General features: G+C 54.5%; 1 protein-coding gene across 1 annotated transcript; it reads right to left on the bottom strand.

Annotated features, from left to right (window-relative positions):
- Positions 1–9,744: 9,744 nt before the first annotated feature.
- On the bottom strand, positions 9,745–13,286 carry EVX1 (even-skipped homeobox 1). The gene is given in 4 exon segments (XM_004377484.3): positions 9,745–9,995; positions 9,998–10,283; positions 10,955–11,226; positions 12,860–13,286. Coding segments are annotated over 4 exon segments (1,236 nt in total).
- Positions 13,287–14,147: the final 861 nt, after the last annotated feature.

Here is a 14,147-nt window from a genome sequence, read left to right as displayed (position 1 = left end):
CTGCCTCCTGGTTTTGATGTCCTGTGTAGTCTCCTCCCCTTGAGTGTGGACTGGACCAAGTGATTCACTTCTAAAAATAATACAGCAAAAATGATGGACTGTCACTTCTGAAATTAGATAACAAAAAGACTCTGGCTTCTGTCTTGAGTGCTTTCTCTTGTTTATTCCTTCTGAGGGGAGTCAATGCCATGTTGAGAGCTACACTATGGAGAACCCACATGGCAAGGAACTGAGGGAGGCCTCTGACCAACAGCCAGCGAGAAACTGAGGCCTTCAGTCAAACAGCCTGCAGGCAAGAAACTAAATCCTGCCAACAACCACATATGTGAGTCAGCCTGGAAGTGGATCCTCCCCCAGTTGAGTCATTAGATGAAGCTGAAACCCCAGTGAAATGACCTTGGGCCAGAAACACCCAGCTAAGCTGCACCTGGATTTCTGACCCACAGAAACTGTAAGATAAGGATTCAAGCTACTAAATTCTGGGGTAACAGTAATAGATAACTATTACAGGTCTATTGTTATCATCTCTGTTTTGCAAATGAAGAAACTGTAGCTCAGAGAGGTTAAGAAACTTTCAACGTTACACAGCTTCTAAGTGGTGAAGTGGGGATTCAAAGCCAGGAACTCTAGTTCAGAATCTGCGCTTTCAGGTCACTTGACTGATTTAGGTTTTAATAAATAGGTGTTAAAACATTTATATTTTATAAAATGTAAAGTTTCTAATGCTAACGATGTAGAGGCTCTAAATCAGATGACAGATGAGCTGAGTTTTATCTTAAGCTCTCTTTAGCCAGGTTCCCTGCCAAAACAAGTGTATTTCCTACCATGCTATCACCCTGACCATAGCCGTCATCACTAATGAGTTATTTTCAAGCAAATCCTATCAATTCATATGACAGGTTCCAAATACAATCAAAGCTACTTTAGCACCAAATTGGAGAAGAAAGAACATATTATGTAAACTCAAATGTGATGTTGGCTATATATGTAGTCAAATCAAAACCAAATCCACTGTAGAACTGTCCCACAGGGTTTCCAAGGCTATAAATCTTCACAGAAGCAGACAGCCGCATCTTTCTCCTAAAGAGTAGCTAGTGAGTTCAAACCACCGAACTTTCAGTTCGCAGCCAAGCACTTAAGCACTGTGCCACCAGTAGGTGCTCAATAAACATTTATTGACTTATTCCTTGGGCTAAACTGCACCTTGGATGTCCACCAAAGAAATGGAAGACTGTCTTTTGGAGAACAGAGTGGAGTTATGTTCTTTAAAAATAGATACATGGGTGATTAGTCCATCCTGCCTGCTATACTGCCTGCCCTTATTTAGAAAGCCCACTTCTGATACTAGCAACTCATAAAGAAACAAACTTCTCAGTCTGCCTTTAGCCCCCATACTACACCAAAAAAGGCAGCTTTAGTGGGGTAATTATAAGTGAGAGCTCTGGAGTCAGACTGATTACTAGCTGTGTGTCACAGGCAAGGTACTAACTCTTTGTGTTTCAGTGTCCTCTTCTGTAAAATGAGAATTATAATAGAACTCACCTCAAGGAGTTCTTGTGAGAATTAAATGAAACGATGTAGTGAATAGCATGTAGCAACTGCTCAGTAAGTGTTACCTGTTCAACCTGATTGCTCAGCACCACAAATCTAGTCTCTGGGCTTTCCAAGTGAGGACAGAGAAGTATAGCAGCCATAATCACTGCTGATTTAGTGGAACACTCGCTGGATGCCTTCTTTGAGCCCAGATGCCCATCACCGAGGAGCTTGAAGAGCTCCAGCCTAGGATCTGAGTTCCTTGTTTGTAGATTCAGAAAGGGATGTGTTTTGGGAATTAGCCAAAGGATAAAGCTCCAACTACTGAAACAATATATAAATAGAAAATTGGCAATATTCGATGCATAAGTTGTGAGCCTTCCTTCTAGTCAAATTCTAGGATCCTTTACCTTTGGTTCACTGTCAAAGCACCAGGACTCCAGGAGAGAGGGTATCTTCTCTCTGCTTCCCTGCAAAACCTTTCTATCAACCATCTTCTTCTGGAGTATTTAGCCTCACTCATTTCTTGCTGTCTCGAGTTCTGTGCCTCTTTTATCAATTTCTTTCTCCTTCACTCTAAAGTTTCTCTACCCTATACATACACACACACACACATTGTATTCTACTCTCTCCCTCAAGTTCTTTTCTCCCTTGTCTTCTTTTACAAAACACTATATTTATGGATGACTCACACAGGGGAAATACAATTGATATTCTGCCCTTGCAGTTAAAAAAAAATACACATTGCATAATGACTGGTGCGTAGTAGGCCCTCAAATTTTGCTGAATAAAATCCTCCACCCAAGTTTGGGCAGAAACAGAGCTTCTGACAAGGTGCTCAGTGCCCTAACTCCAGAAAAAAGGAATATTATACATCATCTACTTCAAGCCCCACTTCCTCTCTATCTTACACAGCAGAAAAATATAGCTCAGAGATTAATGTGGTACAGATTGTACAGCTATTTAGGGGCAGAGTCCAGGCTAGAAGCCACATCTCCTGTTTTTCAGTCTAGTGCTATTCATATGTGGTACAAATGCCCCTTACTTCCCAGAGGTATGAATTTGTAAGCCCTGGAGGCAGCTGATGGTCCTCTCTCCTCAAAGGGGAGCCAGGTTCTGGTCTCCAGCAGACTGCATCACCTCATTGGAGATGACTCCTGTATGGATTTTCTTTTGAACACATCAATGGGCGGCACTGTTCTCACTTTACGGCTGAACACCCTGAAGAGGGCCTAGACATTCCCTCCTCCTCTAACCCAGGGCTCCTTGCAGGCTGTTTATTCCCAGCTTCCTCCAGGCTCTAGCGAGCCGGGGCGGCTCTGGCACAGACTTCTGCGCTGCTCGGCTCCCAGGGCCTTGATGAGGCGTGTTTAATCTTCCACCCGGATTATTTAACCTCCGCATCCTTGTTAACAAACAGCCATTACTAACGAGATAGGAGACCACATGGGGTGGGCTTCTGCAGACAATGCGTGCTCCCTTGGCCTTTCCGCGAGCAAATTCATAATCCTCAGCGACTCAGCTGCCCTGAACTCTCCTGCCAGGCTCGGGAGGGAGTCAGGAAACTGAGTAGAACCTGGGTGGTCTGAGACCTTACCTCGGATCCCCACGGCTGGAGAGTCCGGTCTCTGCAAGAAGAGCTGGAGCTGCATCTCTCCCTTCCTTCCTTGCCTGCCTGCCTGCCTCCCTCCCTCTCCTGGGGGTTGCTACAATGTATTATATATTTTACCTTTCCAGTGTGCAGGAGAGGCGAGAGAAGGCTGTGTCCCGGCTCCGGGTCCGCCCGTCCCGGAGGACACCAATTAAAGGCACTAATTGGACAGCAATATATCAAAGTCGCTCCTGGGAGTGGGTCCTCAGAGCTCCAGGAATCCGTTAGTCGAGCTTTTGTTTCAAATACAGAGGAAGAAAAAACACCTCGACGCCGACGGGAGTAGCGCGTGTGCTGTGCCGCGTGGACTCCTCCACCTCTATGTTCGCTGTGAACCTCTCGCTCTCCTATCTTCCTCCAGGCTCGGTCCACCAAAAGATTTTTCCTGCCTCTCTGTTCCAAGACCACCTCGCTTATTCCCCCAAAGAGCGGCGCCTAGAAAGTCTTCCTCTCCGCGGGACACGCGGCACACAGTTTTCCCCGACAAGCCCACCGCCCCACGCGCACAGTTCTAGGTCTTTGCTTAAAGTGGACTGGGGGTGGTCGGCTCAGGGAGGTGCATGTCGCCTCGAAATCGGGACGGCCGCCTCGGCTGCACTGGGCCCTTGCGAGGCGCCTGGACGCCTGCCCGAGTAGGCGACGAAAGAAAACTGGCCTCACTGGGAGGGATTATTTTAGGATGAGAGAAGAAGCTCGTTGGTGCGGCGCGGGGCGGGGGGGCTCTTCTTTGGAGAACTCGCTGTGGCCCACAGGCCCGAGGGCACCGGAGGCGCTGGCCAGTCAGGGGCCTGGAAGGATGCGAAGCGGCCTCCGGCGCGCGGCAGGTGGACGCCCCTTACCCTTCCTCCTGACCCGTCCCAGGGGCACCTTTCGCTTGGTTCGGTCAGGAGGCATGTGGTTCCAACCCTGCCTCCCGGGACCGCGGGGGGCGAGGGTGCCCCTCGCAGTCGTCGGCTTAGAAGGAGGCCAAGTTGAAGAGGAGGCTGACCGTCCAGGGTCCAGTAGCCACCAGCTCCTGTGCGCGCGGCTAGGCCTCAGGACCTGGGCAGCGAAGGTCGGAGAGCGCCGTCGCCTCGTGAAAGTGGTGGCCAGACCACGGCCGGCGTCCCAGAGGCCGGCCAGAGAGGGACCGAGGCGGGCAGCGAGGCCGAGACCTCGGCACAAACTGGGATGCCCAGGGTCCACGTCCGTCGGACGCTGTTCCTCGGTATGCCGGTCCCAGGCTACACTGGCTGCGCTGGGGAGGTAGGAATCTCGCCCCTCACCCACGGAGCCCAGGCCGAGGAGCAGAGGCCCTGCTACGGGTTCCATGAGGGAGAGGCTGGCCTGGGCCGCCACGACAGACAGGGCTCAGGCAGGCGCACCTGGAGGCCCGGCCTCACCTGGGCAGTGGGAAGGCCAGAGGCTGATGCCTGAGCGCCCCTCATCCCGCGGGGGCCGCGCCCGCTTCTTTACCTCGAGGAACCAGATTGGAATGGCTGCTTTTCATCCCATTTGTTACCAACCCCGGCATTTGTTTTCCATTTTATAAACGCTTCCCTTTAAGTAATTGTCCCTGTTAACAGCGTATACCTTTCAGCAGCCCTCACTGCGCTATAAATAATCTCGATGAAGATGCAAGAATATGACTTTCACAAGATTGGGCAATTGATTCAATCTGTGACCCGCGATCGCGAATAATATTGGAAGGCTATTTAAACAGATGAAGGCCTAAATTGTCTTGCTTGTATCTGAATTAATTTCTCATTCATCATCATTATGAAGTGATTGGTCTATTCAAGCTCTTCAGCCTGCTGGAACGGAGCGGGGATTTAAATGAGATTGTAACACAATTTAAATGCTTGCCGACTTTAACGAGGCCAATTGAGCAGCTGCAATAAATACAAATATTTTTCTAAACAGCCTTGTTTTAAATAATTACTTAATGCTTTCACGTTATTTTTAAGTGGCAATCTTTCTCTCCTGCTCCTGCTCAGAGTATCACACACTTATTTGCTGAGAAGGTGATTTTGGAAATGACTTTGTGTTTCTGTTTGCTTTGTATACTGTAAGACGCATTGTATGGTTGTTTTTGTTGTTTCTTTCCCCCTTTAGGGTCAACATTCCCGGGGCTGGCAAGCTGGCACAAATGGTGAGCTGGGCCTTGGTTTCATCCTAATGCATTCTGATGTGCTTGCCCCTGCAGAGCCTGGGAGGAGCTCAGTGATGGGAGAAATTTGCCATTTGGACCAAGTCACTTATCCAGACACATTTTAGCTGGATCTTGCAAACGAATCTGTGCCATTGCACTTACAAATGACACCCCGAAGAGTAGCATTGTTTCTGATTTGTTCTGATGACCATCATCATCTTGAACAAATCAGAATTCCAGTTTATCCCAAAGGTGTCCCCTAGGAAGTTCAATCTGCAAGCAGTTTGGCTCCTGTGCAAGTGACAGAAGCAAGTGGAGATGGCTGAGGATTTCTTTGTTAGAAAGGGAACCAGCGCAGAAAGAGAACCTTGCCACAATGAACGGGTTTCAGGGTGTGTGTGTGGGGGGGGGGGCGATAATTAAAAGAAATCCCAAATTTTTGCCCTCCCAACCTTCTCTTCTCCCTCCCCTCCTTCACAGTTACTGACTCCTACTCCTCCATCTCCCACTCCGGGGTGACAGTGCACAGAGAGGGTGCTGAGAAGGCAAAGCTCTTCCCATTCCGAGAAGGAACCCGTCTGGCCATCCTCCACAACTCTCCGCCATGACACCCACGCTCTCCGGCCAACATATGGCGGCGAGTGTTTCCTTGGTCAGGGAATAATGGAAGCAACCGAGCGGGAGAAGTCTGGGAACAAAGAATCTTCTAAACTTTCAAAAAGGGCTGGGCGGGGGGTGGGGGGCACACAAATTGCTGCGTGTCCGGAAGCTCCCCTTGGGATGACTGCTTAGAGCCATGTCCTGCTGGGAGGCCTAGAGTTAGAGGGTGCATTCAGAATCACTTCTCCTGCCTGGGATTGGTTTGGGGGTGCTCAATGACTGGGATGTGCAAGTGAGGGTTAGCGCCTAGAAAGGTGAAGCCCACGTATGTGGCCACTAGAGAAAGCATTCCTGGGACAAACCAAAACGGGAGACGCATCAAACTGCAGGCCAGGAGAAAATAACGGGGACGGGGTGGAGGTACCGAGTGATTTGCTACGTAACTGGGCAATTTAATGCCAGCGTTAGGGAGCTGCTGGCCAGAATCATTTCGTCTTCCGAGGCTCTGCCGATCTCAGCCTCTTTATCCTGTTGTTTAAAATGAGCATTATCCCAAACATATGCAATGCAATCAGTTTGGTCACACTTACAAGAACACGCTTTAATAAGGCAATCAATCACACGTTAACAAGCCGGGGACGGCCCTCTCCAGGCGCGCACTTCGACTGCGGGGCGGCGGGTCCTGCCGGGCCCGGCGGACCTGGACCAGGCGCTAGACCGAGCTCCCGGTCCCGCCTGGCCCGACACGGTTAGGAAGCTGTAGGGAAGGGAGTCCAGAAAGAGGTGTCAAATTCTCTGCAGGCGACTGCGGAATGTCCGACCCAAAGTGAGACAGGAAGGGGAAGCAGAATCCCAAGCTCATAGCTGCATCAGTGACTAACAGCTGTTGAGACCCGGAGCCTCCGTTTGCCCACCTGCAAAATGGAATCGATATGGGGCAAAGCTGAGTAGAGCCGATTATGAAGTTGAAAAACGAAAACAATACCAAGTCAGGCCCTGTCATCTGGTCTAGCCCTCTGGGTTTACAGATGAAGAGACTGAAGATGGGCGGAGGCAGTGCCTTTTTCACGGTCGTCTCACACCCTCTCCCCACACATACACCACCAAAATGGAGCTTGTCAGACCGGAGAGAGTTGCCTGGTGTAGGTGGGCTTGGGCAGAGTGTGTTTTTATGAAGGCGGAGAGGGGGTAGGGGGAGTGGAGGTGGTGCCTAGCACCAAATTGCAAACCTTGGCAAAAGGGAAATTTCATTATGAAGTAATGAGTAATTCCTCTTGGCAAGATGTATTGTTATATCTTCCACTTCAATTTGGAGGAAGAGAGGCTCAATTACCCAGAAAATACAGTCAATTAAAGGCTGCTGATTGGACACGAGGCCGAATCATCGATCTTGTACTTTCCAATATCGCTGCAGACACCTCATTTTCCCTCCCTATTAACTGAAAATACGCCTGGCATTACAGAAACCCGCAGCCCATTTACCTGTCGCAAGCAATCTCGGCCTGACGCCGAACAACCGCGAAATTTGCCAGGGTTTGGCACCTGGGAACTTCCCAGAGGCGGAGGGAGCCGCGCAGGGCTGGTGAGGTTTGGGATGAGACGCAGGAAACCTCAGCGCCAGGATTTGCTGGAGAGGGCAGGGGCCACTGGGTGCAGGAGAGTTTGCTCTGGAGCTCAAGGCGGGAGGGAGACCGGAGAGGAGCCCCCACCTGCTGGTGAAGACACGGGCAGAGGATCCTCAGCGTCCAGCAATCCCTGTGCTTCCTCGCCTCGCTGAGGGCGCCCGTCTCTCCCCAGCTTGAGCAGGACTCCAGAGCAGCCAAGTTTGACTCTAAGGGGGGTGAGGGTGAACACTGCTGGGTGTCCCCTTGCCCTAATCCACCTAGAATTCTGTCCTAGGGGTGAGGCCTCAGCCTGAAATTTGGGCCCTCTCACTCCAATTCGGAGTTCTCCTGTCTTATTCCCTCCTCACCCTCCCACCCTCAGATGCAGACCCAGCTTGGCCTGCGACCCAGTTCTCTGCGGAGCTCAAGCTCCTCTGCCGCTGCCCCACTAGCCCCCATATTGGATTGGAGTAGAGTCGGGACACAGAGATGGCAGCCCCGGGAATCCTTTCTTCAAAGGGGTGAAGCAACTGGAGGAATAACCACAGCAGAGGTGAGCCCTGGGTGGTTCATCCATGGAGGGCTAGACCAGAGTGTACAGAATTAAGGAAACACACACCCCAGAGTGGCTCATAGCCTGCCTTCTCCACCTCTGCCCAATGTCCGTTTGGAGCCGGCCAATATCCAACAGGGGCCTGGGAGACTCTGTGGGTTCATCTTTTTGGTCCTTTCGTACCCAAGCCCGTGGTAGCTGAACTAGCAATTTAAAAAGAGCCAGCGTGCTGCCTGTTGGCAAAAATAAAAATGCTGAGGTGAGAATCATGTCCAGCTTTTATTGCAATATGGTTAATAAATCATAACAGCAAATTCTTTGGGCTCGGAGGATAACCAAACCAAATCAGATTCATTCTTTACAGAAGAAGCACTCCCTCCCAGTGTGGGTGAAGCTTGCTTTGGGGAGTACAGATTCTCCTCTCCCTCAAACACTGACTGCAAGAATGAGTGTGGGAGTGAGGGTTTGGGAACAGCCCTCAAACAAATCCTGGTGAAGGGAAGAGACAAGGTCCCCCAAAGGCCAGAAGGGTCCTGGTGGTGGTAGCTTAGTCAAGCCCAGTGGCAACTTCTAGAAGAAGGGGGGGGGGGGAATGAGAGGAAGAAGGATGTAAAATGCCAAATGCAAAGGGAAAAGCTAGAAAGCTTCTGGTGAAGTGAAGGTGAACAGGCAAAGGATGGAAATGGATGGTCTCTCTCTAAGTTGCCGCCAGATACTGAGGGAAGGAAGTGAGGTCCCCACTCCTTAAGCTCTTCCCTGGGCGCCTTGTTAACAGCTCAGCTCTAGCTCAGTGGCCAGCCACATGGTGATTATTATTATACATTCAACATTCAAAAACCCTCCTCACACACATCACTTGCTAATCAGGGTGTGCACTGGGCTCTGGGAGAAGAGGCCTGGCCTCCCACAAGCCGCCAAGGGGCCCTGGGGCAGCAGCAGCTTCCCTGCCAATGTCAAACAAAAAGTGTGTGGGGAAGGGGGTGGACTTGCAAGATGAGACTTGTCAGAAGCTAGGAGGGAGGAAAGAGGAGATCAGGGACTGGTCAATCAGAAGATGCTGTGTAACTGAGGCTCCAGAAAGGCGAGAGAGAGCCCCCAGGTTCCCTGCTGAGTGGCAGGATTCTCCGTGGTAGTAAACCGTCTCTCTCACTCTCTCCAGTAGATGGCTGGGTTGTCAGCCACCAGCCCCTTGCCATGCCTTGAAAAAGCTGGCAAAGATTAATCTCTACCTGCTCTGCATACACAGCATTTGTTCCGAGAGACAGCAATTTCCCCTTCCAGTGCATGGGCTCGGCCTTGGCAGGAAGGAGGGGTCCCCGGTGAGGAACGGGTGTTGGGCGGAAGGGTCTGAGGAGCTGGATATTGGTTGCTGTTGCTGCTACGTTTTGTTTAGCTTTGGAGCCAAGGCCGCAACCCCGGTCAAGGGCGGTGGGTCTAAACGGCAAAGAGGGGCTGCCCCAGAGGAAGCTCTCAAAGCCTCTGCTTCCTCATCCCCACTCCTGCTCCCCAAATGCGCCGTTTCCCGGTCGTCCGACCCTCGAGACCGTGTCTCTCTGGTCCTTTGCGGCCCTCTCCTTTCCCCCTCCGTGTCCTGGGTCGGGGAGGGACGCTGGCTGAGTCCTCGGGGGGGCCCCCACGGGCGTCCTGGAGCCAGTAGTCCGCGGGCGGCCCCTTATCTGGTGAGGGGCACCTCCTCCCTCTGGTCCAGGGCGACGGAGGAGGCCTTGCTGAGCACGGAGGGCGCGAAGGTGAGGAAGGAGTCCGAGCGGGAGGTGGAGGCACAGGTGAAGTCTGAGGCGGCGGCGGCGGTGGCCCGGGGCGCCAGCCCGTTGGCCGGGCCGCTGTGGCAGGCGAGGCATGAGCAGGGGCCGCCGGCCGAGGCGCCTAGTCCGTGCGCCGGGCCCGGGTAGAGCGGCGGGTGGCGCACAGCAGTTCCGGCCGCGGGTAAGGCTGAGAGAGCACGCGGAACGTGTCGAGTGGGCGCAGTGGGCCGCTGAAGGGCGAGGCGGCTGCCGAGGCGGCGGACGCTGCGCCCAGGCCCACCGGCGAGTAGTAGGGCAGTGGCAGGTGCGACGGGAAGGGGTAGGGCAGGCCGCCCGCGGCTGCCGCGTGGCTCATCATGTACGTGTAGAAGGCGGGGTCGGCCGGGTGAGGCCACGTCATGGCCAGCCGCTGCCGCTTGTCCTTCATGCGCCGATTCTGGAACCACACCTGCGGGAGGAGCAGAGCAGATTCGGCATTGGACCTGACTCAGAGGCCCAAAGCCCAGAAGTCCTGTTCCACTGCAGGAGACAATGCCCACAGCTCAGGGAAGAGCCAAGGCGGAGACCTACAGGGCGGCAGATCCCACCACCACCATTTGGAGCCAGAATCCCTCCCCTGAGAGTTTCAGGAAGTGACTCCCGTCCCTGCCCCCAGTCTCTCCCTCCCTCTGGGATGCCAGAACCCAGTGCGGGCATGCAAATAGTGGGGAGACTAGAAGGGCTGGTCAGAGGTGCCACGCAGTGATTCCCAGAAACGCCTCCCTTCCAGGTGCTCTCTTTTAGGGCACTCCCTTTTCACCCCTACGGCTGAAGGCCCATGGCTTTGGACAAATTGAAGGCCCTCTGGCCAACCAGAGTGCCAAGCTGACCCCCATCCTATTTGGCTAAGAATTGGACAAGTCATCTGTATGGCAGCAGTGCCTGCCTAGGGATCCTGGGGCGGGGGGAGGGTGTAAATCTACACGGAGTGACTTGCTGCACCCAACATGCACTGGGCTTGGAGGTCCCCAGCCTTGCTGCCACGTGGCAAGGAGACCTCATATTCCTCTCGGCTCAGGGAGTGGGCAGTTGGCATTTACTTCCTTCTGAGTGGGCACCCCCCACTCGGCCCACGCATACCTTGATGGTGGTTTCCGGCAGGTTTAGAGCGGCTGCCAGCTCGCATCTCCGAGGCCTCGATACGTAGTTCTCCCGGTAGAATTCCTTCTCCAGCCGCGCGATCTGCTCCCTGGTGAAGGCGGTGCGGTAACGGCGCATCTGGTCACTGGCGCTGCAGGACAGGGTGCCCTGCGAGCCACCCCCTCCGCCGCCGCCGCCGCCGCCGCCGCCGTTGCTTTTGGAGGCCTCGCTGCCGCCGTTCGGACTGCCCGCCAGTGCCTCGGAGCCAGACCCTGCGCAGGGAGCCCAGCGTACACGCGTGCACAGACAGACACACAAACGCCGCTGACTTGGGGCTGGCGGCCTGGGGTGTGGGCGCGAGGCAGAAAAGACCCCCCTCACCCGACTCAGTCACTGCCGCTGAAGACTCGGGGATGAGGAAGGGAGGATAAGCTTGCCATTCGCTTGGGCACAGGCACCGGTTGGGGACGCGCTGCCCTCCAGGATGCTGGTTGGGAGGCCCTGGTCTAACGCCTGCTGGGTACAGAGGCCACCAGCAGCCCTCCACCCCCAGCTCCACCCTGGGGCACAGGAAGGTGCAGCATCTAGCTCACCTTTGGAAGGGGTGGGCAAGGCAAGGGTGTGCATGTTGGACAGGCGTGCGAGTGTAAGGGAACCTGTGTGCGGGAGTGTTGTGAACTCTCGGTCTTAGGGCATTGCTAGGTGCCAGGCAAGCACCGAGTATCCTTGCTCATGTGTGTGCCAGGCTGCCAGTGCAGGGTTGGGAGTGTGTACTCGGTTGCGTGTACTGTAGGGGTGGTATAGGAGTGCATGGTTCAGTATCCTGTTATCATAGCATATTGGAGTGGTATTCTGGTTGTTCTGAGGGCATATTATAGTAATAGTTTGGGTTGAGTGGATAAGGTGGTAAGGGTTGGGTGTGGGTGTGCAACAAGGTGTTGGCTGCCAAGGCCAAGGGATAGTCTTTCTTCCCTCCCAGGCCCTTCCCACCTACTCCCCACATCCTTGTAAAGGAGTGTCTGCTAGTAGGCTGAAAGGCCTTGACAGGCAGAGAGCTGGTGGGCTCTCCCTTCCTATTTTCCATCCCCCTGAGGGGGATTATTGGCAAGAAGGAGGAAAACTCCCTTCTGGGCTATTCACCCACCCTCCCCAGCCATTCACCCCCTCCCTCTAGCCACTGGTTGGGAGGGGTTCTCCAGCTGAATCAGTGTGACAGCCCCCCCTACTTTGGGCGTACCCCCGGGAAGGGTGGGGCTCCAGCCCCCTGCAGCTCCTTTTCCTCCGGGTGGAGAAGTAGGACTAGGAAGGAGAGGAGAGAGGGGAGGGCCCGAGCTCTGCCTTTTCAAATGCAACCGGAGACCAAAGGCAATTAGACCATTGGGACCATTTCCGACCTGGCGCCGCCGAGCCCGGGAAGTGACAAGGTAATTTGGACCTCTGACCGACGTGCAAACTAGTCGGAGGGCCGCAGTACCCGGACCGCCTCAGCCAGCCGGAATTTACGGTTCTTTATGGACTCCAGGCTTCCGCGCCTAGGTGCGCGTTACACCCCGCCAGCAACAATCTGCCGGGACCCGCGCGTTTGATCTGCCCAAGCCCAGGGGAAGGTGTCTTTCCGGCTCAGTTGAAGCATTCCCACAAAACACTGGGGGGTTAGGGATGCTCTTTGAATCCCCCTCAAGCCCAGGGCTTGGGTCTCCCTCCTCTCCCAGGGCACAGCTGTCACTCCTAGTCCCGCCAATGCCAGAGCGCAGAAGGAGACCCCTACCAGGGCGCATGTAGCAGGGGAGAATCGCTCAGGTGGGTCCCCCCAGCTACACTACCGTGGGAGAAAGGAGTGTCTCCCTCCCGGCCTAAGCTGAGGCGCGGTGGGAGGCCGGGGGAGTGGAGGGGCGCGGTGGCTACCTTTGCTGTGCTGGTACTCGGCGTTCCCGGTGGCGCAGTCCGGGGTGCAGCTCACCTCGATTTCTTCATAGAAATCCGACTCAGTGTCCGAGCTGCTGGGTTGCCCCTGGCCGGACAGGCTGTCTGCGGAGGGGGCCGAGGGACCCGGGCCGGGGACTGCCGCCCCCGCTGCTCGCGGCTCGGCGCCTGGGCCCCCGGTGCTGCCTGCTAATCCGCGGACCGGCTCCTCCTCCGGCCCTCCCCCGCCGCGCTCCCGGGCAGCAGGAGGACTGGCTCGCGGGCTCAGGCAACTACGGGGTACCGTCTTCTCTGGCGGCTCGGGCAACGTGCTGCCCACGGCTTCGGACAAATTGGAGACCCTCTTGCCAACCAGGGTGCCAAGCTGACCTCCATCCAGAAACATAAGCATGTCCTTTCGGCTCTCCATTCCGGGGCTCTCCGGAGAGAGGAAGCCCTAGTGAGCACCTAACCCCCGGCTCCCTGGGTCCCCAGTGGCCAGACGGGTCTTGGCTGCTGGAAGGAGAAAGAGAGGCGGAGAGGCAGGGCGGGCGCAGAGCGGCCAGAGCGCGGTGTTGGCGGTGACAGCGGCCGCGGCGGCGGTGGGGAGCTGGGGTCACCTTGTGATGCGAGTGCTCCTCTGTGCCGCACCGCCTCTGGGAGGAAGCCCCATTGCCCTCTTCTTTCTAAGCTGTCATCCTCTCGCTGCAGTCGTCATTACAGTACCGCTGGTGACGCCACTCGGCAAGCGCAAGTGTTTAAATAGAAACGTCTGCCACAACGAAGATGAAAGGATACCCGCAGCTAATGGCTCGGCAGTGATGCGCCAGGTGTGGGCCTCGCTCGAATGGGGAGGAGAGTGTGAAAACAGACAGAGACACACACACACAGAGAGGGAGACACCCAGGCAGAGAGGATGCAAATGGAATTCCGCAGAAAGAAAAGAGAGAGCTTAACGCGCGGCCAGTTCCGCAGGGCAGCGGGACTCGGTAATTGAATACGCTTTTGATTTTTTTTTTTATTGTTGTTTTGGCTTTTGTTTTCTTAAGTTGGTGCCTTGATGTAACACTGATAAGAGAATCCTTAACTGCATTTTAGAAGTGTGAAGGCTGACTCACCAGCCTCCCTTGTCTTGGCGTTATTGCAGCTGCCCTTGGTGAGCTAACCTCATATGGGCTCCAAAGTCTTTTTACAAGCTACCGAAAAAAGTGTTCCCCCCGCCCCAGGTTGTCTGGCGAGCTTGAGCCTGGAGTATTCTTTCCTCTCTCTTCCTCCTCCTTCCCCACACCCC

This window comes from Trichechus manatus, unplaced genomic scaffold (assembly GCF_000243295.1).
Source record: "Trichechus manatus latirostris isolate Lorelei unplaced genomic scaffold, TriManLat1.0 scaffold00050, whole genome shotgun sequence".
NCBI classification, from domain to species: Eukaryota; Metazoa; Chordata; class Mammalia; order Sirenia; family Trichechidae; genus Trichechus; species Trichechus manatus.
This window is presented reverse-complemented; position numbering and strand designations above follow the sequence as displayed.